We start from the raw sequence: 22,149 nt of genomic DNA on the forward strand, positions 1-22,149 counted from the left end.
TTGTTGCTCCAATCTTTAAAAAACGATGCACTGTTTTGAAAATTTTTGCATCGCAACAATTCAACGCGTCTAAAAAAGTTTTGGATCTCTTTGTTTGATTTAACCAGTTCCTGAAAATATATTCAAAACTTTAGTTAGAAAATATAATCTGAAGAAAAGATTTTTAACCTTTTCCACATTCTAAATTCAGCAACGAAATCATCGGGATCTTCTACATCAGCGGACCATTGCTTTTCTAAAACACGAACAGTCTCCTGCATCTCAATAACGTCAAGATTTATGCATTTATTTGGCAAAATGTTTTCAATTTTGGAAAGCAGCTCTCGATGTTTTAAAAATCGTTCATTGATTTGGACCAAAAACTGATCTAAAAACGGTATATAAATTGATCTGCGGTAATATTCTTCCGGTTCGCCTTCATAATTGTCGCGATTAGTTTGCCGTTTCGCCAAACGCGGAATTTTGATTTCTAAATCTAATTCTGCGGCTATTGTTTTAACTGATTCAAAAATTAGTTTAAACAATTGTTCAATTTTGAAAAACAAATAATAAGTAAAGTTGTGTATCTAATTCAGACCAGTTTTTTCTGGTTGTTTTTATTAAAAATATAGACATTTTAGTTAAGACACTCAAGTATTTTTTGCAAATAGCTTAATTTTTTTAAATTTAAATTTATTTCACAACAGTTTGCTCATGGAACGAAAACTGAAAGTCATAATAAATGAGTTTTTATTTTTCCGGTATTATGATTAACAATAAACTGTAAAAAAAATAATAGAAACCTTATTGGTGACTTTTCAGTTCAGAACTAATTTTCAAAAGAAGTCCATTTTCGACTCACAATTCCCCTTAAATCTAAAAAAATTCAGTTCAGCAGCCACAGAGTTATAAGGGTTTGGTTTTTGGGGTGGGTTTTTTAATTGGCCTACATTCCCACAACTTTTTAATACTATCCAAATACAATAGGTTTGTTTTTAGTTTAACATTCTCATAGTTTAAAAAAATTAAATTCTATCAGCAGAAAAGTATCAAAATAGGCCGTTTGTGAACAAAAAAGTATCAAATCACAAAATTAAAAAAAAAAAGTTTCAAAAAAGATACAAATGTATCAAAACGGCAACGCTGTTAGTGTTAGTGACTAATGTATTCATTTATTTTACATATTTATACATCGTCGGCAGAAAGATTGCCTTGAAAACAACAAATTACAATTTTTCAAATGACTATGTAGAATTAAATTCTATTATTTAAAAATTCAATTACTTTGGGGGGGTTTTAACACCCCAAACCCCCCCCCCCCCTGCGTTCGCCCCTGTAACTATCACATTCCCCCAGGAGCTAGGATGACTAAAAGTACTACTGGAAGTTCAAACCAAATGAAGAATTTGCAATGTTAAATACAACCGGTGAATGTATTCATAATTGTCTATACTCACATTAGTTTCGAATTTTTTATTCACCAATTTCTGCAATTTAATACTCCAACGCCAGTTCTTAAATACGTTCATACACATTTTGAAACAAGTTTTATTTTTAGGAAACTTTAAAATTGAAACTTATCTAAAGTATATATGACAATGTTTCATGTAACATTTATGTATAACATTATATTTATATTATATTATTTAAATATAAGAGGTTAAAGGTCATCAGTGTCGTTTAAGAAATCACAACTCAGTTCAGCACTTTGTATGGGTTCAAGATGCCTTTGGGATCCAAAAGTTGCTTCATCTCACGCATTTTCGAAATGGCCGCTGGACTTTTACTGTATTTCAAATAGTTCTTCTTCAAGAAACCGATGCCATGTTCTGCGCTAATGCTGCCCTTCACTTGCGACGTGTACTCATAGACGTAGGGTTCAATGCATTTGTAGATCTCTTGTGTGAATTCGGGACAGCAAATATTCAAATGTAAATTGGAATCACCTGTAAATATGTATGGACCCAATGAAAAACTGTGCAGCATGCACCAAAACACTTGAAGACTCACCCAAATGTCCATAACCGCAAACCCGTGTCGCCAAATTTCCCACACGTTCTTGCATCACCTCGACAATGTGATAGAATTCACGCAGCGGCAAGGAGATATCATATTTGAAGCAGAAGCCATCCTCCGCCAACGCAACGGGCACCAGTTCGCGCAACTTCCAGATCTCTTGCATTTTACCCACTTCTCCGGTGATGGTGCCGTCAATGATTTCGCCCTTCTCCATGCCATTTTCGAGGAAACGATTGAATTTCTCCATATCATGCTCAGCATTGCTGCCGGAAGTCTCGATCAACATGTAGAAGGGATAGCCTTCAATTGGGGAGCTGATTGGCATAGATGAAGGAGAGGTTATTAATAAAAATTGGTATTTTTATGGTTTCCGCTCCGAAAAGCATTCGCTTACTTGAGTTTAAAGTGATTAACACTGGCAGCCAAGGAACTGGCATCGACCATTTCACAAGATGAGAGAATTTCACCCAAAAATTGTCGGGAATTGCGGAAGGTCTTAAGCACATCATCGAAGGAGGGTAGACCTGTAATTGTTAGGAAAGAAAGAAATGGAGTATGAGAAACCGCAGTTTGAACGAAAAAAAAAATAAATTTTGTAGAATCTCTAAGATCTAATTATTCTCAATATGCGAACCACTTACCCAAAAAGGCGACATGCTGAGCTTGTGGCTGTGGCGCACACAACATGGAAACCTTGGTCACCACACCGAGTGTGCCCTCAGAGCCGATAAAGAGATGTTTCAGATGATAGCCGGTGTTATCCTTTTTGAAGTCTGACATTAAATCCAGCACGTCACCATTGGCAAGAACCTGTAATCAAAAGAAATATATATTAAAACCTAATTTTCATTCCAACAATCGAAATACACACCGCTTCCACGCCCAGCACGCTGCCATGCAGGTTGCCATAGCGCAGCACACGCAAGCCGCCGGCATTTGTCGACACATTTCCACCAATGTGACAGCTGGACTTGGCGCCCAAATCGAGTGGCACCACCAAACCCAAATCGCGGGCCTTCAAATCCAAGTTCTCCAAAATACAACCGGCTTCACAAGCCGCTATGCCAGTGATCTCATCGATATGGAGAATCTTATCGAGACGCGCCAGCGACAAGACAATTTCGTCACAAACCGGCACCGAACCACCGACCAAACCGGTGTTGCCACCTTGTGGGCAAACAGCTAATTTCCGTTCGTTACAGTATTTCAATATGGCGGATACTTCCTGTGTGGAGCTGGGACGCAAGACGAGTTGACTGTCACCTGAAGAGAGAAAGAAGAAATAACTCTTACAAATTGCTTTCCTCCTACTATGAGGCGATGCTACAACGTACCCCGCACACTACGCAGAAAATCCACATTGTAGCCCTGCAAATCCTCTTGCACAAGATGATTTTTGCCCACAATGGACTCGAAGAATGCTATGTCCTTGCCTTCTAGTTTGGCATAATCGCCACGTTTCACATTATGACGCACCTGCAATTGTAAAGGAAAACACAAGCAAACGATTAATTCTTAGGCACACACAAGTACACTTGCGGAAGAATGGAATGTCGAAAGAAAAGTCTGAAAACCACCCCTAATGAGTTTTCGCTTGCCTTTGTCTTCGCTTTTGTCTAAATGATTGCCGGTTTGTTTGTGTCTGTGTGTGCGTGTGCGACATGGTGTCGGTTGTATTCACCCCAAGAAAAGGGGCATAAAAACAGCAACAACGAAAAAAGCAATAAAATTTTTGAAGGCGGAGCTGGCCATTGGCTGTTTTGCAAATGATAAATTAAAAAGCAGATAAAGAGGTAGAAAATTTGAAAGTCAACGGCACTCATATTAACTTATCCTTCATATGTCAGATATGAGCTGTCCTGCATTGGCTATGTATAATACAGATTTTTCCTTTATTTTTTTAGTTGTGCGATTAGCGGAAAAATGGTAGATGGTGACGTCGTTAACGAAGGCTTTTTTGCAATTATTATGATCGTTTACAATATTTTCTATCTTAATGCTTTCCATTACTTTCGCGTATGACACAGCGTATAGTTCTCTATGATTTTTGTCTTCCTCTTGCACCTTTTATAATATTATTTAATATAATGATAATATAATAATAATATAATAAATGTTAATTTTGGTAAAGGCAGAAGTAAAGTGTAAAACAACTAATTAAATATACTCAACAGTCATATCTGCTCTGAGATATGAAGAGACGTGGAGGATAACATTTCAAAAGAAGGAAAAGAAGGTTTCACGCCTTTTTTATCTAAAAATTAGTTATATTAGCACATTTCTCTGGTATTAGGTTGCCAAGTATCTCTCTTCCGCCTTTTTGTCTTTTGAATTTCGCGGCTATGTATGTATAGCGCTACAGAGCTCGTATCTGGCAATACTTTCTTTTTCTTTGCAAGGTCTTGACATAACCTACAAAACGACGCTATGCACGACAGTTATAGGCGTGTAAACATGGAGTTCAATAATGCCGAAATGCGCGCTATTTTAAAGTTTTCCTTCCTTAAAGGCAAATCTGCTAGAGAAACGTTCGTGAGATTAATGATTTTTTGGGGGATGGTACTCTATCACTTCGAACTGCGGAGGAAAGGTTTCGACGATTCAGAGTGGGTGAAAACGACACCATGCATAAGCCAGCCGGCGGGAGACCTGTGACGACGAATACCGATCAAATCATGGAAACCATCGAGTTAGACCGGCATGTGGCATCTCGTGACATCGCCCAGGAGATGGGAGTTAGTCACCAAACCATTTTAAACCATCAGCAGAACGCTGGATACACATTTGAAGCGGATGGTGACTGGCGACGAAAAATGGATCACAAATGACAATATCAATTGTTTGGAAGATGCTCCCATATGGTCAGACGCTTAATTCTACCATCTACTGCGAACAACTGGACCGATTGAAGCAGGCGATCGACCAGAAGCGTCCAGAATTGGCCAACAAGAAGGGTGTAGTGTTCCACCAGGACACACTTCGTTGATGACTCGTCAGAAGCTACGAGAGTTCGGATGGGAGGTTTTATCCACCATATAGCCGGGACATAGCGCCAAGTGATTAACACCTGTTCCTGCCCATGGCGAATGCCCTTGGTGGTGTAAAGTTGAACTCAAAAGAGGCTTGTGAAAAGTGGCTGTCCGAGTTCTTCGCAAATAAGGAGGGGGCTTCCACGTGGGGGTATTATGAAGTTGTTATCTAGATGGAAACAGATTATCGATCGAAACGGCACATATCTAAATCCGATCATTGTAACACTTTTTATAAAGCATTGAATAAAGAGCATTAAAGCGGAAGCTAGATATTTGCCAACCTAATATTAAGCTGTAGTAAATATTGCGGATATTTTAAATATAGTGAAGAAACAATACGCGTATATTTTTCCTGATTTCTTATAGAAATATTATGTTTTAACTATTTTTAGAAAGTTTTCGAATATTATTCTTAGGTTTAGTAAAACGAATGTAATTACACCTCGGTACAGTAACTGACAAAACATTTTCAGCTATGTAGATAGAGCTGCTCGATTTTTCTCCTCTTACAATGTCATTTTTCCCTTGAATTGCTTTTTGCTTCTTATTTCGAAATTTACGACATTTGTGTTACTTATTTTAAAATGTTTATTTGCTTCCTTTTTGTATGATTATAATAACCGAGCTTCTTAAAACATGTCTTAAAATATAAAATTCATCAGTCGTACATTTCATAAATAATTTCGGACTATACAAAGAACAATAGCGTTGCAGTTGTACATCGTGGGGTCCGACAAAAAATAAAAACCTGGGACCTGTACGAGAAGTCGAAACAATTTTCATTTAAAAGCGCTCCGTAATTGCAGCTCCGTAAAGGAGTTTGGGTTACCAATCTGCTGAAGAATAGTCGCTCATAGCCTGAATGACGCTGATTTATGCAGTTATTGACCAAAAAAAACCTTATTAGCAAACTAACCAGCAATGACTGTAGTTCACATATAGATTTGACAATAAGCATCTTGAAAACATTGAATGATTTAGTTTGGTAGGAGGTGATGTTGTGTTCTACATTCGATGACCACGAATCAAACGTCTTGAAAATTCGTATCGTTTAAAACAAGTCATACATGTCTATATTGGTCTGGGAATGCTTTATTTTTTAGTTATTTTTTTAGTGGTATCAGTACGTCTACAAAGACAATATTCAATCCGTAAAAATACTAAGTTTATTTTCATATTTTATTAAAATTAACATAATATGTATATACTTTCTCCTTTGAGTTGCAATTGGTTTGTCTTTTTATTGAATTTAGAGATTATATCCTTTTTAGATTTTACATTGAAGGGCATTTACATGAAGTGCATTTTGAAAAATTTTAATTTGTTTAACTAAATCAATATCCATAATTTCAAATAAGAGTTAAGTAATACATATGTTATTAGCAAAATAGGTAATAATTAGAATTTAAGAACAAAATGATAAATCTTTGGGAAAGTTTCGTATAAAATTTTCTGTAATACTCGTATATCCCCGCTAATAAGAAAATATCGACAAATACCAAAAAATTGGCGATGTGAGAAGCGTACCTCTTGTAAAAAGAGTGGTGAAAAACATATCGGTAATTCAATTTCAAAAAACGCACTAGGGGGGTGTTTTAGTTATGTCCGATACTGTATGTACTTTTTAAATGCAGCGGAACTTCCATAAGTCGAAAATCTCCATATTTCGAACTTTTGAATTGGCAGTAGTGTTTAGAAATCAAATTTCATACAAATTTGCTTCCATAACTCAAACTTCTATAAGTCGAAGTTCTCCATAACTCGAACTCTTGAATTAGCAATAGAAGTCAAATTTCATACAAATTTCCTTCCATAAATTGAATATATTGAAAAATTTGAAATTTTACTATCGAGGCAGATTTTTAAATCAGTCCCTATATCGTATGGAGGCGAACAAAAAATATTATATTATATTGCATAAATCATGTAATAAAGGCTTAGGATACAGACGTGAAGAGCCAAACAATAGCAAACTGCAGCGAACAAAATTACAGAAGACATGGATAAAACGAAGTAAATAAATAATATTGTGGGTAAATCTCTATTTAACAGCTTTTTGGAAAATTGTATGTTTTAATGAAAATTTCTATTACTCGAAGTCTCTCTAACTCGAAGTTTTTTTGTGCATAATGTTGATTCGAGTTAAAGAACTTCCACTGTATTTTCTAATTAAATACAATAATTTCAAATTCTCATCAGAAGTTAAATCCAAATCAAGAGTGATTCAAATCGTAGTACTAATTGAAGCTAGAACTGTATTTTAATACGTTGATCTCTAAAACTTCAAAGTTTGTAAAAGAGCATTCAGATTGAACTGAGGAAATTAGAGAAATATTAAAAAATGTTTAGTTTGTGGGAATTAATCATATTTAGAATGTCATTGAAAAATATCCAACAAAATTTTTATTTATTTTTAATTTATTTAATTACTAGAGCTAAGATCGTATATTTTTTGATAGTTTATTTATTTTAATTTAATTTAATTTAATAACGAACACATTAATTGTCAGGCCTGTTTGTTACATCAAATTTTTCGTTAATTCGAGTACTCACTTAGAGGTATGTTTTTCAAAAAAAATTAGTTAAATATCCGTAAATTGCAGTTTAATAAATTGTTTTATTAATTATTTGTTAAAAAATGGAAAACCATAACAAAACCATTCAAATACAATAAATTCTTCCAAAATGGACCAATTCTGACACTTATGTCCAGTTTCACAGTTCGTACTGTACTTAAGTTGTGCCCAAATAAAATCTTAGCTAAGCATTGTTATTGACTGAGTAGTCATTTGTGTTTCACAGTCGAGGCTAATTTTGTTTAAAATTATATTATGATATATGGCATCACAATGAAAAACATTTGTTTACAAATGCCACCTGAAAATACATATGTATATGTTCGAGTAATTGAAATTATTGTTGATGAAAAACAAATTTGCGAAAATTATTTTATTTGAATTTTAGAAATAAATGGAAACAATAATAGGACACCGAATTTCACCGCAAGCGAGTGGGAGCACCTATTGCAACTCGCAGGAAAGCATATAACCGTCATCGAATGCAAGAAATTCCAAAACAAATTTTCAGCAAATAATTTTTTTTTTATTTTTTTGACAAATAAGTCAATATTCAAAACAAAAATCAACTGTTACTTAAGCACTACTTAAGTCTCCCATTTTCAGTGCTTAAGCAAAACTTAAGTATGAACTGTAAAACGCAATATTTCTGTTTTATCTTAAGCACAACATAAGCACTGACTGTGAAACCGGGCATTATACTTCTATTTGGTGCTGATCAATAATTAATTTTTTTTAAGTTATATTTTTAATTCTGGTTCGATGTTATTTGATTTTTTTCTCTTTCTTCATATGTCTTCTTCAAGTTGTTCGTTAAACCGAGTACTTACAAATCCCCGATGTTCGTTACTTAAGGTACTCAATCTAACAAATTTGATTATTCGTTATAAGCGGTTTTCGTTAAAACGAATATTCGTTATTTCGGAAAACTACTGAAGTTATAAAAAAAACATTTATTTATTATTCTCTCATAGAAATATAAATATTGTTACTTTGTTAAATTTAAAATCCATTACTACTTAAAATATATTATTTTTACTTATATTAAACCTTTCTAAGGAGGAAATTACTAATAACGTTTTTGATCTACATAAATATTCACCATTTATAAATATGTAATTACAAACCTGCGTCAATTCCGGAATGCCAGAGGCTTTGTATGTTCTAAAAAATGATTTCACGACATTCGGCCGTAGCTTGAGCAGTCCCGTTGCCGACATTTTCTAAAATTATACGAAAAGAAAGACGTAAATTTCGCATGTGTATGAATGGCCATTTTCTAAACAATAAACCATCAAAAGAGGCGGTACTTAAATTTTACACCAGTATGACATAAATAGTAGAAAGAGATGGAATGGTAAGCAGCAGAGCTATATTCATCAACAGAAGTTGCTACCGTATGCAGAGCGTAATTAAGAGCGCCAGAGAGTTACACGCTCTTTACTTTTAAGGTTCTACAAAAGAAAAACCGCACAAAAGAAATGTCAGTGAACGAAATCCACACACAAAGCACAGCCAACTTCATTCACTATTGCATTGGACGTCGTTTGTTGACATTTCGTTTTATCTTTGTACGCTATTTCGTCTAATTGTAAATTCATTGAATTCTTTTTCTTTTTAATGAAAAGTGTTAAACGTGTAAAAAATGAATATTACAACGAATTGACGTTACAAACATTACATCAATATATTTAATTATATATTGCTTATAGTGCGGTGCATTTAGAAAGAGGCGAAAGTGTCGGATTTTGCTGTAATTGCATTTGTAAACGGAAGAGACGCGCTGGCTTGTGTGTGCGTGCATTTTTAATTAAACACAGTGCTAGTTTTCACGAATTTCAAACATTTCAATTGAATTGCTGCAAATTTCAAAGCAACTACTACTTATTGGAAAGAACTTTTAAATATTTCTGCAATCTATATGAAAATAAAAAGAGCTAAATGCCTGTAGTGGTCTGCCAGCTACTTTGTTTTATGGTAAGTAAACTTTGTGACTTGAATTTATGTCTGGTGTCTGACCAAGTGGCAGGCAGTCAAATTTTGTGGCAGGTAAACAAGCAACAGTTGAAGTCAGTTCTGGTGGTGATGGTGGTGGTGTGCAGTGCACATTAAATGACTACTAGAATTATAAATGCAGTAGCACAATGAACTCTTGTATAAGTTAACGACGTTAATGGTTAATGGTTCATGTGTCGCTTGTTTTTGTGTGAAAAAAATGTGAAATGCTTAATAATACACTAAAAAATTTGGCTGATATGAAATTTCAGCAGAAATTAGTTGTGCTCAAGTGTGTTTTGGTGTTTGCTGAACTCGCTGTTTGCTCTCTATAAATTTTCATCTCTTTATTGCAAATATTTGCGATAAGCAAAATAAACGTTTGTAAATATTTGCAAGTCAGTGTTTTGCCGACGGCTTTTGTGCAGCGATATTTTTGCAACGAAAACAATTTTTTTTTAATTTTTCGAAATGTAATAAAAAAATTTATTATTTTTTTAATATAGTTTTACTATGCAATATACCATTTATAATATTTTTTAGGTTTATTGAGAGTACAATAGTAGCATACAATGTGATATTATTACATTCAATATATGTGATATAAGCTTCAATATCAACTGAAATTTGTATATACAAAGTCTTTATCGCAAGTGATTTTATATGTTTGCATGAATGTGCAGAATTGCTTAAGATTTTAAATTACTTTGACTTGCTATTATCACTTAAAGTAATTTAGCTCACTGGCAGTAACTTAAAGAGTGAATTATCAAAGCGTCGACGCACTTATGCAATATATGAAATAATCAAAACGTTGCACTCAAAATTCAAGTGTAGATTTATAAAAATATTTAGTTCTGTCTGTATTGATAAGAACGCTCGCAGCTAGACACTGCGTCCATTCAAGAAAATTCGTTGAAATCTGTGTGTATGTTTATATTACGTTTGCTTATCAAATTTGTAGATACATACAGACGCGTGTTATGTATTATTTTTTATTAAAGAAAATTGCAAATGTTATTTAAGGAAACCGAAATTTAAAACATCAGAACTAAAGCATTAGTTGTGGAATGTAACAATTTAACAGGTGTAACAACCCTGTGCTTGTTTACAATTCTTCTTCTACAACGCATGCTTACATATTAACGCGTTCTTGTGTGTGTGTGTGCCAACCATGTAAACAAACAAGCGTATATACGTCAAATCTTGTTATACACCACACAATTATCACATATTTCTTTCTACATGCATTAATTTCATGTAGCCACATAATTTATAACATTTAATTTGCTTGAATTAACTTGTGTACCATTTACTTTTTACTTACTTTCACCTTTTGTATTCGAAATATCACACACACACAACTATTTTAACAAACTCGAAAACAATAGGCAAGTCACACCGTTCAATGTCTGCGTTCGACTAGTGGCAAATTTTGCGCATTCATTCAAATGTTGTCTATCTCAGCTGTGTGAAGTAGTGAAATCAACCGTATTAGAATATGATTAGAATAGGAACAGATGATGATTGTGTTTGCGAACAATTATTGTGAGAACGCGTGATAAAAACAACTACAAACACATTCAAAATGTGAGGGTGAACGCAGTAGTGATATTATGTAATAATCGATAATTTTTTTGTGCTATCGATAACACTTACTTTTTGGAAAGTGTTAATTTTAAGTTGGTATAATTAATGATATCAAGTTATTTATAATAATATTACAGAAATTCAATTTTTATAATTTTAAAAAATAAAATATCATTTAGTATAAAAAAGAATTGTAAAATAAAGTAGTTAGAAATAATCGATTAATTCGCAAGTGTCAGTACTACAATCTAATAAGTTCCATAAATAGAAACAAGTGTAGCCGAGTTATAAACACGCACATAAATACAGTGGAGCCCGTAAAAGTGAGAATTCCTCAATTAGTTACGCAAGAAAATTTTAAAAATTAAAAAAAAAAACACTTAAATAAAATAAAATCCTTTTGTACGTGAAATAGTTTGTCCTTCGTTTATTTATGTATTTTTATATTATTTTATTCATAATAAAATTCCAACATCTAATTAATATAGGTTTTACTGTATTTCACTATTCAGCAGCATTTCAAATAAGAATCTATATGTAGATAAATCTGTCTATATGAATATTTGTGCGTTTGTTCGTCCGTCAGCTATTCTTAGTGGACAAATAATTATTTCAAGCAATGCTGAAACCGGGAAAAATAGGGTTGCCAGCTTCTCTGTTTAAAAAAAATAATTCTGGTGCTTAAATATAAAATATTAGTTTCTATATACATACACAGTTTCGGTTACAACCCGTATATTATACGTGATTGTGAAAAACTTTTGATTTTTATAAAATAATTGGTATTTAAATATTAAATATTTTTTTTTTTATTTTTTATAAAAATGCAAATTTAGCCAACAATTAAAAATTTCAGTTTTCTAGTAATTTTTTTTATAAAATTTTTATTCATAATTTTTAATAAAACTTTTAAAAAATTATTTATTCGAAAACTGAAATTCTAATTTTTTGCTAAGTTTGCTATATATAGCATCTTCTAAAATGGACTATATAGTTTATACATTATTTTCCACATCCTAAAATGTATTAGATAACATGTTTTAATAGAAATAATCCATTCAACATTCATTAAAATTGTAGTATGTATTTATTAAGGGGCTATACCAGTGTAACCCATGAAAAATTAAGCGATTATCATGAATTTTTTTTAAAGAAAGTACTCGATCGAATGTTTCGAAGTTTTCTGGACATAATAAGGTATATTTTCTGCTGTATTTTAATGTTTTTTTTACAAAAATATTGAACAATAAAAATATCAAAAATTAACAAAATGGCGTAGTTTAAAAAAAAATCCTTTTTTTTTAGGTTGCTGTCAGTAATTTTGAAATTGTCGTTTCGAGAAAATCGCGTTTAAAGTTTAGACTATAGCGGCTTGTACGTGCGAGCGGTCTCTCTTTAGAACGCTTTTATTCAAAAACTATTCAAGAAACGACTTTACCGTTTTCGAAGGATATATTTGAAAGTATAAAATATTGAATAAGCAAAAATCCCAAAAAATGGAATTTTTTTAAGAATCACACTGGTCCCTTTAAGTAGTTATTTATTTAATTTTTTTTTTATATTTTTACAAATATTTTTTTTTATATTTTTACAAATATTTTTTTTTTATTTTTAAAAATTTTTTTTTTATTTTTTTACAAATATTTTTTTTTTTATTTTTACAAATATATTTTTATATTTTTTGTTCTTTCTTCTTTTACAACAAATGGCAACTCTTTTCTATTGAGTTCTCTTCAGCTATTTTGCTATTCTTTCGGCTATTTCGCTTATTATCGTCATAAATCATTGTTCCTCAAACAAAATCGTAGAAGAGATTTTGAGTAGTGGCGCGTGTGGGTATTATTACTCTTTCTCTTTGTACTATTATTCGCTAGCTAAACAATAAATATTATCACCATAGTTGTAGCAGAGCTATATTCACCACAGTGAGTTGAATATTTACATTTCCGCGAGCTTAAAAAACTTATTGAAATAGCGAAATTATTTAAGCGTTTGAAGAGAACTCTTCACAAACTCTCTTTACAAGATTAGAAAGCCACACCTATCTCGGACCTGCATAATTTACATACCTAAGTGTATGCCTTTCTTCATTGACAAAAAAGCGACGGCCCTTGTGCCTTTTGTGTTTCTACGAAACAGCAGGGCTTTTGATACACTGTAGCCGAGAAAAGCATTTTAAGCGAATAAGCTTTGAGTTGTCTCCGGATTGGAGTAGATACATTTCTATGTTTGTATTAGAAAGTTGGTTGAAATACATATTTGGAGGTTATGTTCATTTATTTATAATGTATTACACACACACTTGGTACATTTATTTAATCTCAATTTTAATTCAACACCTTATATGGGTTTAATATGCCCTTAGGGTCTAATAGCTGCTTCATATCACGCATCATTGCAATCGCTTCCGGTGACTTACTATATTTTAAGTAATTCTTTTTAATAAAACCGATGCCGTGTTCAGCACTAACGCTGCCCTTCAGTTTGTGGGTGTACTCGTAAATAAAAGGTTCAATTATGTGGTATAGCTCGTCGGTATATGCGGGACAGGAGACGTTCAAATGTAAGTTCGAATCGCCTGCAAAGTAAAAACACATAAAAGAGCATTTTAAAATTATAAAAAAATATGATGGGAATAAAAAAAATATTTTTAATAAAAATTCATTCAAATCATGCTAAATTTTTTTTTTAATTAATAAAAATAAAAGTTATACTAACCCAAATGTCCGAAACCTGTCACTCTGGTCGCGAGCGATCCTATACGTTCCTGCATTACCTCCACTATACTGTAGAAGTCGCGTAGCGGCAACGAAAGATCATAATAAAAGCAATAGCCATCTTTGCTTAAAGCCATCGGCGCAAGCTCGCGCAACTTCCAAATCTCTTGCATCTTACGCGCCTCCCCAGCTATGGTGCCATCAATAATCTCGCCCTTCTCCATGCCGATTTCCACAAAATTATTTATTTTTTCCAAATCATGTGTGCCATTGCTGCCAGATGTCTCGAGCAGCATATAGAATGGGTAACCATTAATTGGTGTGCTGGTGGGCCAAAAATGTTAGTTAATAATTTGATGATTTTTCTCCAAATTGCTCTTACTTAAGTTCAAAATGATCCAAACTGGCCTGCAACGTGGGCGCATCAATCATTTCGCAAGCCGACAAAATTTCACCCAAATTGCGTTTGGCGCTCTTAAACGTTTTGAGCACCGCTTCAAAGCTGGGCAAACCTTAAAAATCATGTGCAGTTATAGAATATATAAATTATTGCTTAGTTTTCGCAAATTACCCAACAAGGCGACATGCTGCGCTTGTGGCGCTGGCGCACACAAAATCGACACTTTTGTCACCACACCCAAGGTACCCTCTGCGCCAATGAAAAGATGCTTTAAATGATAGCCTGTGTTGTCCTTTTTGAAGTCGGACATTAAATCTAAAACTTCACCATTCGCCAGCACCTAAACAAGTAGCGTTTTGTATATAAAATGTCTACAAAGTAGCAATTAATTACTCACCACTTCCAAACCCAACACACTGCCATGTAGATTGCCGTAACGCACTACACGCAAGCCACCGGCATTGGTGGAGACATTACCACCAATGTGACAGCTGGATTTGCCACCCAAATCTAAAGGCACTACTAAGTCCAATTCTCGCGCTTTGTTATCCAAATTCTCTAAAATACAACCCGTCTCACATGCCGCAATGCCAGTGATTTCATCAATGTGGAGTATTTTGTTCAAACGCGCCAATGATAGCACGATTTCATCGAATACTGGCACCGCACCACCCACAACGCCGGTGTTGCCACCTTGTGGGCAAACGGCCAATTTACGCTCGTTGCAGTACTTTAAAATGGCCGAAACCTCCTGTGTAGTGCCGGGTTTCAGCACCAATTTACTGTTACCTGTTGTGGTATGGGGGTGTGTTAATTTTTTAAATGTCAAATGTACACTCAGGGGCATAATTAAAATAATAGATAGGCAAATGATAGAGAATTTACTGAAAAAAATGTGTCATCCAAAAGTTGTATACAAATTACTTAGTTTTGTAGACGATTCAATGAAGATTTTCACTTGCAAAGCAATAATAGACTTAGAAAAATACTCTCAGAGCCTTACTAATGACTACTCTAGGTTTTATTCTATATTATTTTTGTCGGAACAAAGCATTATTTGAACTCCCCTCAGACACCCACAGTAAAATCAGTTGCTCCCAAGAAACTTACCTCGTACACAGCGCCAAAAGTCCACATTGTAAGCTTGTAAGTCTTCCTGCAGGGCATAACTTTTACCAACAATGGACTCAAAGAAAGCAATGTCCTTGTCTTCTAAGTTGGCGTAGTCGTTGCGTTTTACCTTGTGACGAACCTAAGCAAATATTTTAATTTAAAAAAAGTGCATGCTAAAATCAAGATATAAACCCACTGACAACATCGATTAATATCAACCTTACTTTGAACTTTTTAAAAGCAAAAAAAAATACGAGATAGTAATATTTTTTTAATAAATATGAAAAATGATATATCTTCGTCTATTTAAATATCATAGAAAAACAAGTAAAACTTTAAATTAAGGTGTCCGAAGATTAGCCCAGTAGCCGCCAATTTGTACCAAAATGTCAATATAAATGTTTATTCATTCAAATATAATGGTAGCGGTCGAATCGCGGCGAGCCGACACAAACGGTGGCCAATCCAGGACTGACGGCCAGAAAGTTTTTGCCATATGTTTGATGATGAAATTATCTGCAATGAACCGCTATCCTACGGTCAAACTCTTAAGTCTTCTTAAGAGGCATGCAATTGCTCAGAAGCCGCCATCTTGGACAAATAGGACCAATAATCAAGACAACTCTAGGGTACACACACATAATGGCTTACCAAAAGCCTTAGAATAGACTTCTAAAAGAGACTGACCGATTTTTTTGACTTTAGGGACAAGGGTTATTTTGTAAGTGACATTATGAAACTATCTTCAAAATCTCAACAAAATATTGAATGAAACTGTGCATATTTGACCGAACTCGGATCATTTTAATTTATGATAAAAAAACTTTAATTTAGTGCAAAAGTAATTGCTTTCTTTTAACTAGATCTAATATGTTTAAAAGAACGGAATTAGATTCCTTTGTTATGCATTTTTTGCGGGCTCTAGACTGTCATCTTATGTTTTTGTCATAAGAATCGTTTATTTTATTTATTATATACATATATAATATCTATTATAAATATTTAGTTAAATAATGTCCACTTACCTGTGTCAATTCTGGAAGCCCAGCAGCTGAAAAAGCTCTATGCAAAGGCTTTGCTATCAGAGATTGTAATTTTATTATTCTTCCAAGTGACATTTTCTGTGGAATAATTTGAATTTTTTTTATAAAATATAAGAAAATATAATGGGATAAATGATAATTATCATACGAATGAACTCAGAGTATGGAATGTGACGGCCTGGTTTTTAGTGATTTTTTAGAACTTTTTTCTACGACCACTAAATATATAGAGCCTTAAGTTTATTATCATTTATTATTTAACATATATTTCGACAGTATATACATATATAAATTTTAAGCACAAAAAATTGTGTAGAATTTGAATTACAACGTTCTGAACACCCAAGCCCCGAAAAAATGGGCTCGCACTTCCTCCACGATTCCGGCTGATTGGCTTATCGAAAACGGCGGTTATGGCGTTTTAATCTGTAATCTTAAAGGCATGGGACGCACTACGATCAAGTGAATAAACCAAAAACTGGGCGTTTGGTAGACATTTGTAAAAAAATTGCGAATTTTGATTTTTTTTTTAGTTTTTTGCTATAAAAAATCGAAGCTCTTGAATTTTGATTAATAATAGAGCGTACATGCGTTTACATGTGCTCAGTACACCCAAACAAATTCAAGTCATTCGGTCAATCCGTTTTTGAGATACGATGGAGGAAAGTTTGAACAAGACTATTTTGAGAAAAATCCGTCCAAGTGTCAAGCTGCCAAATGAACGATTCGAGCAGCTCCTTCTTCTAACTCCTATATCTTTAAAACGACTTCGAATTTCTAAAAAACACTTTACTATGTCGAGAAAGCAATTTATGATTAAAAAAAAAAGTTTTTTAATTTTTTTGAGCCCATCACATGGGATGACCCCCTTAATGTTCATTAACATCGATTCTCACCGAAAACGTACGCTTATTTGTATTTCAAACATTTTAAAGTACTTTTGTTTGAATAAATATAATTAGATGATATATTTTAGTTCTCTCTCTAAAAAAAAACTATGTAATCTATGCTATGTGCATAATTTCGATAGTCTGCTAACCGTGGCTGCTTTTTGTGAAGATCATCCTGTGAGTCAAATGTTGCACCAGCTAGTTTTTGAACCATTAATCCCACAAGATATCCCGGTTATTGTCATGGATGCAAGATAGTTTTCTAAATTAATTGCTATGATTTTTATTAAATGTTATTCTCGTGCAGATATTTGAGTGGCAGTTTCTCACAATATACTGAACATATTAGGAATTTTATTATGACGGCAAGGCGATAGGTTTAATGATTTATCATTACTTTGCGTGGCAGATATTTTTAACCGAACTTTCACACACGTTCTAATTTGTCTTATGCAAGAGGTCACTTGTAATTTATATATGTATGTATATACGTATTGAACCGCTCAACTGTATGTACTATGTATCCTTTATATATTTTATAATATATTTTTAAGAAATCCAAAATATGTAAAAAGTCGATATATTCAAGCTGGAAGCAGAAACATTAGAATCCCGCAAAAACAAAAACTGCAAAGCTACATTTATTATGCGTCTAACGTTTATAGGCGGCACACAATAAGTTTGAACTTTAAAAAACGTTATATATTTACACATATATGAAGCTAATCACATGCATGTCCTAATGCATGTATGTATGTACAACTGTATCCATTATAAAATGTAAATGAAGCATCCCTCGCTACCCTACCTCATTACCGCACATAATTATTTACACATGCATATACATACATACACATGAGCATACATACACACGTAAATAAGAGATACAAAAATGGAGAAGACGGCATCGAAGTCTCAAGTCAGTACACACTAAAAAAAAATGTCGTATGTACGCCATATTGTCATGCAACCGCTAGCGCTGCCTCAAGCAACGGCGCAGCGTTCGAGTTTGCCGACGGCAAAACACATTTGACTCTATGTAGGTTTTTCAACTGATGCGAGTGCATGGAAATAATAGTTTAATACTTTTTTAAGAGCTTTTATTAACTAATGATGAATAAATAAAATGAAATAAAATAGTTCAAATAATTTTTTTGCTTCATCGAAAGCATGTATTTTTTTAATATTCAACATTTTTTCAACAAAAAAAAAAATTTTGAGAATACTGTTTTTCTAAAAATAAAGAAATCATAAATAAAAACTTTGTTATTTGTCTTAAATATTTACTTTTAATAAAAACATACAATTGTAAATTTTTTATACAAAATTTGTTGTTTTAGGAGTTTCTTTGGAAAAATGCCAATAGTGAATACTCTCTATCTCTTTTATAAAATAATATTTTTTATGTTTTTGTGTGAGTTTTATTTTATTATTTTAACAAAAAATTTAGATATTTTTTTTTATTATGATCATTAAATATCTTTACCTAATTTCACATGTAATGTTGAGAATCTATGTTTGTTTAAGGGGTTATATACAGTTAGACGGCCGTAAAAAAGTGAATTTTCCCGAATTTTTTCTGAGAAAACTTTTTAATTTATTGATCCAAAAATTTGTACACATATTATGGTATCTCTTAACTGTATTTTAAGACTTAGTACTAGTAAAAACATTTATTTGAAAAAGAGCTACAGCTGATCTCCAGGAGCTCCTCTCAAAAAAGACGTTTTGCGGTGACCACTATATCTCAGAACTGGATCATCCGAAATTAAAAAACCAAACAGATTTCGTTAAAATAATGTTAAATCTAGTAATTAATCGAAGGAATAGCAAAATAAAATTTTTTGACAAAATGGCGGTTTCTCAAAAAAAAAATCGATTCTTCACCGAAATGTCGGCCTTAAATTGTTTATAAAAAAAATATTTATCGGAGAGAAAAAAATCTTCGATTAATTACTAACAAATATATTTAAGAAGGTCGTGTTAAAATTTGAGACTAATCGGTCTAGCCGTTTTCGAGTAATGTTGGTCACCGAGTTTGAAAACACCATTTTGAGAAAAACGCGTTTAAAGTTTGGACCTTGTACTTCCAAGCACTCTGAAACGCCTTTTCAAATTTTTCATTTGCTTGTAACTTTGAAAATATTCACCGGAACGATATGAAATTTTCTGTGTGTATTCTTAAATATATGTTCATTAAGAAAATGAAATAAAAATCGATTTTTTGAAAATTCTAACTGTATATAACCCCTTAAATGAATCTATATTTTAAGAGAAAAACTTATTTACAATCCATTGCTTTCGGTATATTATCACTTGAACCGATAAAAAAAAAATTCACAAAATTTTAGAGCATTTAGGGATAAATATATAAAACTTTGATCCACATAGTAAATCCAATTGGTGTGTAATCGTCATAAACATGAAAATATAAAATACGTTCCCTATTTATCACAGTAATCGTTTTTCTATAGACTTTCCAGGAAGTTTCTAAAAATAATCCTTTAATAGAAGAACATTTAGTTCCGACAAAAATTAAAAATCTGTTTGTACTAAATCAACATCAGTAATGGTAAACTTATTACATAGTTTTGTCACAGTAGCCAAATAAACATTGTTTACATTTACATTTTTTATTTAATTATTTTTCTAATATGTATGTATATGTGTTTATATCTGTTAATATACATAATAGGACAGTTACATAATAAATCTGCACTTGAAAGTATTTGTATACAATAATTCAAACGTTTGTATATTAGGGTGGTACTAAAATGTTTAGAGCATATAATTTTGCATTGACTGGAAATGGTTAGGTCATGTCGCATGTGGATGAAAGTTTAGATTGTTATATGGATACTGAGAAACTAAATGTATATTATTTCATTTAAAGCTCCAAATTGCGAAGTTATCACAGTAAGTTTTGGTCCAAATCGGTTGATAGGAAGTGGTATAAACTTTAGATTTGTTTATAGCGGCTCAATAAATTAGAATACGAACATATTTTCATCAATATCAACCCCACCAAATAATATTGAAAGATATCACACGCAAATTTTGAGCTCAAAAATTTCAACTGCGTTTCAACACTAAAAGTTATACTATGATAATTACAGTATTCATTTTAAGTCTCGAGACAATAATCGGAATTCGTTGAACAAAGCGGAATCAAAATCAATTTTTATTTCAACTAAAAAAATCTTCGTTTTGGTTTTTTAACTACCAACCTAATGTGCATATATGTAGGTAAGCTTACTTATCATTTCATTAAACGTTTGCAATGAATAAAGATAACTAATTTTATATGCGTAACAACAAACATAGACATGAGGTCGGAATATTTTTTAAAAAATTTATTTGGTTTTACTAATTCAGTTGCATTATGAAAGCAATAAACACTAAATTTATACATTATCAGGTGCTTAACATGCGAGTGCAAGATGAATTGTGTGATAACCGTATGCAAAACAGTCATAAAATCATAAAAGAGGTGGACGCCATGCAATTATATAATATTTTATCATACGTTGCTTACGTTTGAGCAAAACGTAACGTATTTGTTTTTGTTTTTGATAATCTGAGTATTGCAAATACATTTCTTTAACTTTAACTAAAAGTTAATAGATTCTCCATCGAACGTGAGACCCACAAATCGCTTTCAAAGTTCGCCGTTTGCATATTATTCCACAACACTACTTGACACACATTGATTGTAAACAATGACAAAGCTGTTCTGTTTTCTTGCTGTCTCTTTTCGCATATTTTATTGCACATTTTCACTTCCCAACTTAATTTAGTGTTGTTGTTTTTTTGTATTGCCAGCAGAGACTTAATATTACTACGTAACATAAATATTTATTTATTTACACGCTCTATTATTACCGCTATGTGTCGTCAGCTAGCTTTATGCATCGGCGTCGCGCCCGAAACACTTGTGAATTATATCAGATTTAACGATCGGCCGCACAGTAGACGATCAAAACAAAAATGAAATGCTAATAGGCGAAACGCCAAGTTTTTATTAAAAACTCGTGACAACAACAATGCAAAATTCGTACGCATAGATAAGGCAGAGAACTGTTTATTTATATTTATTTTATTTGCCAAGCATTTACAGTGACTACTGAAGTTGTTCGGGTTTATTTATTTTTTTATTTTTTAATTTGAATATATTTTTTATAGTGGGTGTAAGGGTTAGAGATCCGTATAAAACTTCTGTAGGACCTGGGTTCAAAAAGTTTAGTAAGGGGCTACAGAAAAATTAATGATAAGATTGCAAAATCCGGACTATGCTATAGAGCTTTTCGAACAGAATTAGTATTTATTTTTTAAGAAAACTTGAGGAAATGTTTCCGACTTTGTTGGGATTATGGTAATATTATCTAAATGAGACCTCTTTTAATACCAGTTGGCTTTCATTTAAACTGGGAGAGATTGACTTAAGTAGAATAAATGTCTGAATAAATGTTCTTTGGTAAAATAATCCTAACAAATTCAATATGTTCAAGAGCACGCGTACATATTTTACATTTAAGTAATTGGTTAAACCCAAATGATATTAACCATATTATTTATAAATTTTTCTCAAAACTAATGTATGTATGTATGTACATATGTACAGTTGTGTTCATTAAAATAGTAGTGTGATCTATTTGCTATAGAAATTTCATCTAAATTTGTTTATAAGCTTCCCATAGCGGCCTCGAAATCCAGCGCAGAATAACTCTTGCCAACAGGTGCTGCTTTGGACTGAGTAGGCAATTGAACAGTAAAGTCCTCTCTCTTGACGAACCAA

General features: G+C 32.7%; 2 protein-coding genes across 3 annotated transcripts; both read right to left on the reverse strand.

Moving 5' to 3' along the window:
* Positions 1 to 1,509: 1,509 nt before the first annotated feature.
* Positions 1,510 to 11,089, reverse strand: LOC105209997 (D-2-hydroxyglutarate dehydrogenase, mitochondrial). Its single transcript, XM_011180707.3, has 8 exons — positions 10,929 to 11,089; positions 8,734 to 8,829; positions 3,333 to 3,474; positions 2,870 to 3,261; positions 2,640 to 2,808; positions 2,393 to 2,522; positions 1,990 to 2,312; positions 1,510 to 1,925 (listed from the first exon to the last, which is right to left on the reverse strand). The coding sequence occupies exons 2-8, from the start codon at positions 8,824 to 8,826 to the stop codon at positions 1,675 to 1,677; spliced, it is 1,500 nt and encodes a 499-aa protein (XP_011179009.1). The 5' UTR covers positions 8,827 to 8,829; positions 10,929 to 11,089; the 3' UTR covers positions 1,510 to 1,674.
* A 2,354-nt stretch (positions 11,090 to 13,443) lies between these two features.
* Positions 13,444 to 21,375, reverse strand: LOC105209998 (D-2-hydroxyglutarate dehydrogenase, mitochondrial). Of its 2 annotated transcripts, none has more exons than XM_011180708.3 (8): positions 21,237 to 21,375; positions 16,447 to 16,542; positions 15,419 to 15,560; positions 14,706 to 15,097; positions 14,480 to 14,648; positions 14,291 to 14,420; positions 13,910 to 14,232; positions 13,444 to 13,769 (listed from the first exon to the last, which is right to left on the reverse strand). In XM_011180708.3, the coding sequence occupies exons 2-8, from the start codon at positions 16,537 to 16,539 to the stop codon at positions 13,519 to 13,521; spliced, it is 1,500 nt and encodes a 499-aa protein (XP_011179010.2). In that variant the 5' UTR covers positions 16,540 to 16,542; positions 21,237 to 21,375; the 3' UTR covers positions 13,444 to 13,518. The 2 variants fall into 2 exon arrangements, with proteins under 2 accessions (XP_011179010.2, XP_011179011.2); XM_011180709.3 differs by having other exon boundaries at positions 21,222 to 21,352.
* Positions 21,376 to 22,149: the final 774 nt, after the last annotated feature.

Source organism: Zeugodacus cucurbitae, chromosome 5 (assembly GCF_028554725.1).
Source record: "Zeugodacus cucurbitae isolate PBARC_wt_2022May chromosome 5, idZeuCucr1.2, whole genome shotgun sequence".
Lineage (NCBI taxonomy): Eukaryota > Metazoa > Arthropoda > Insecta > Diptera > Tephritidae > Zeugodacus > Zeugodacus cucurbitae.

Excerpts from the sequence above, each read along its gene's own strand:
- LOC105209997 (XM_011180707.3), bottom strand. The coding sequence starts at position 8,826 with ATGTCGGCAACGGGACTGCTCAAGCTACGGCCGAATGTCGTGAAATCA. Across the intron at positions 2,313-2,392 it reads GTTAATCACTTTAAACTCAA|CTCCCCAATTGAAGGCTATC; the intron begins GTAAGCGAATGC and ends TATGCCAATCAG. Across the intron at positions 1,926-1,989 it reads TTGCGGTTATGGACATTTGG|GTGATTCCAATTTACATTTG; the intron begins GTGAGTCTTCAA and ends ACATATTTACAG.
- LOC105209998 (XM_011180708.3), bottom strand. The coding sequence starts at position 16,539 with ATGTCACTTGGAAGAATAATAAAATTACAATCTCTGATAGCAAAGCCT. Across the intron at positions 15,098-15,418 it reads CTTTTGGCGCTGTGTACGAG|GTAACAGTAAATTGGTGCTG; the intron begins GTAAGTTTCTTG and ends ATACCACAACAG. Across the intron at positions 14,233-14,290 it reads TTGGATCATTTTGAACTTAA|CACACCAATTAATGGTTACC; the intron begins GTAAGAGCAATT and ends TTGGCCCACCAG.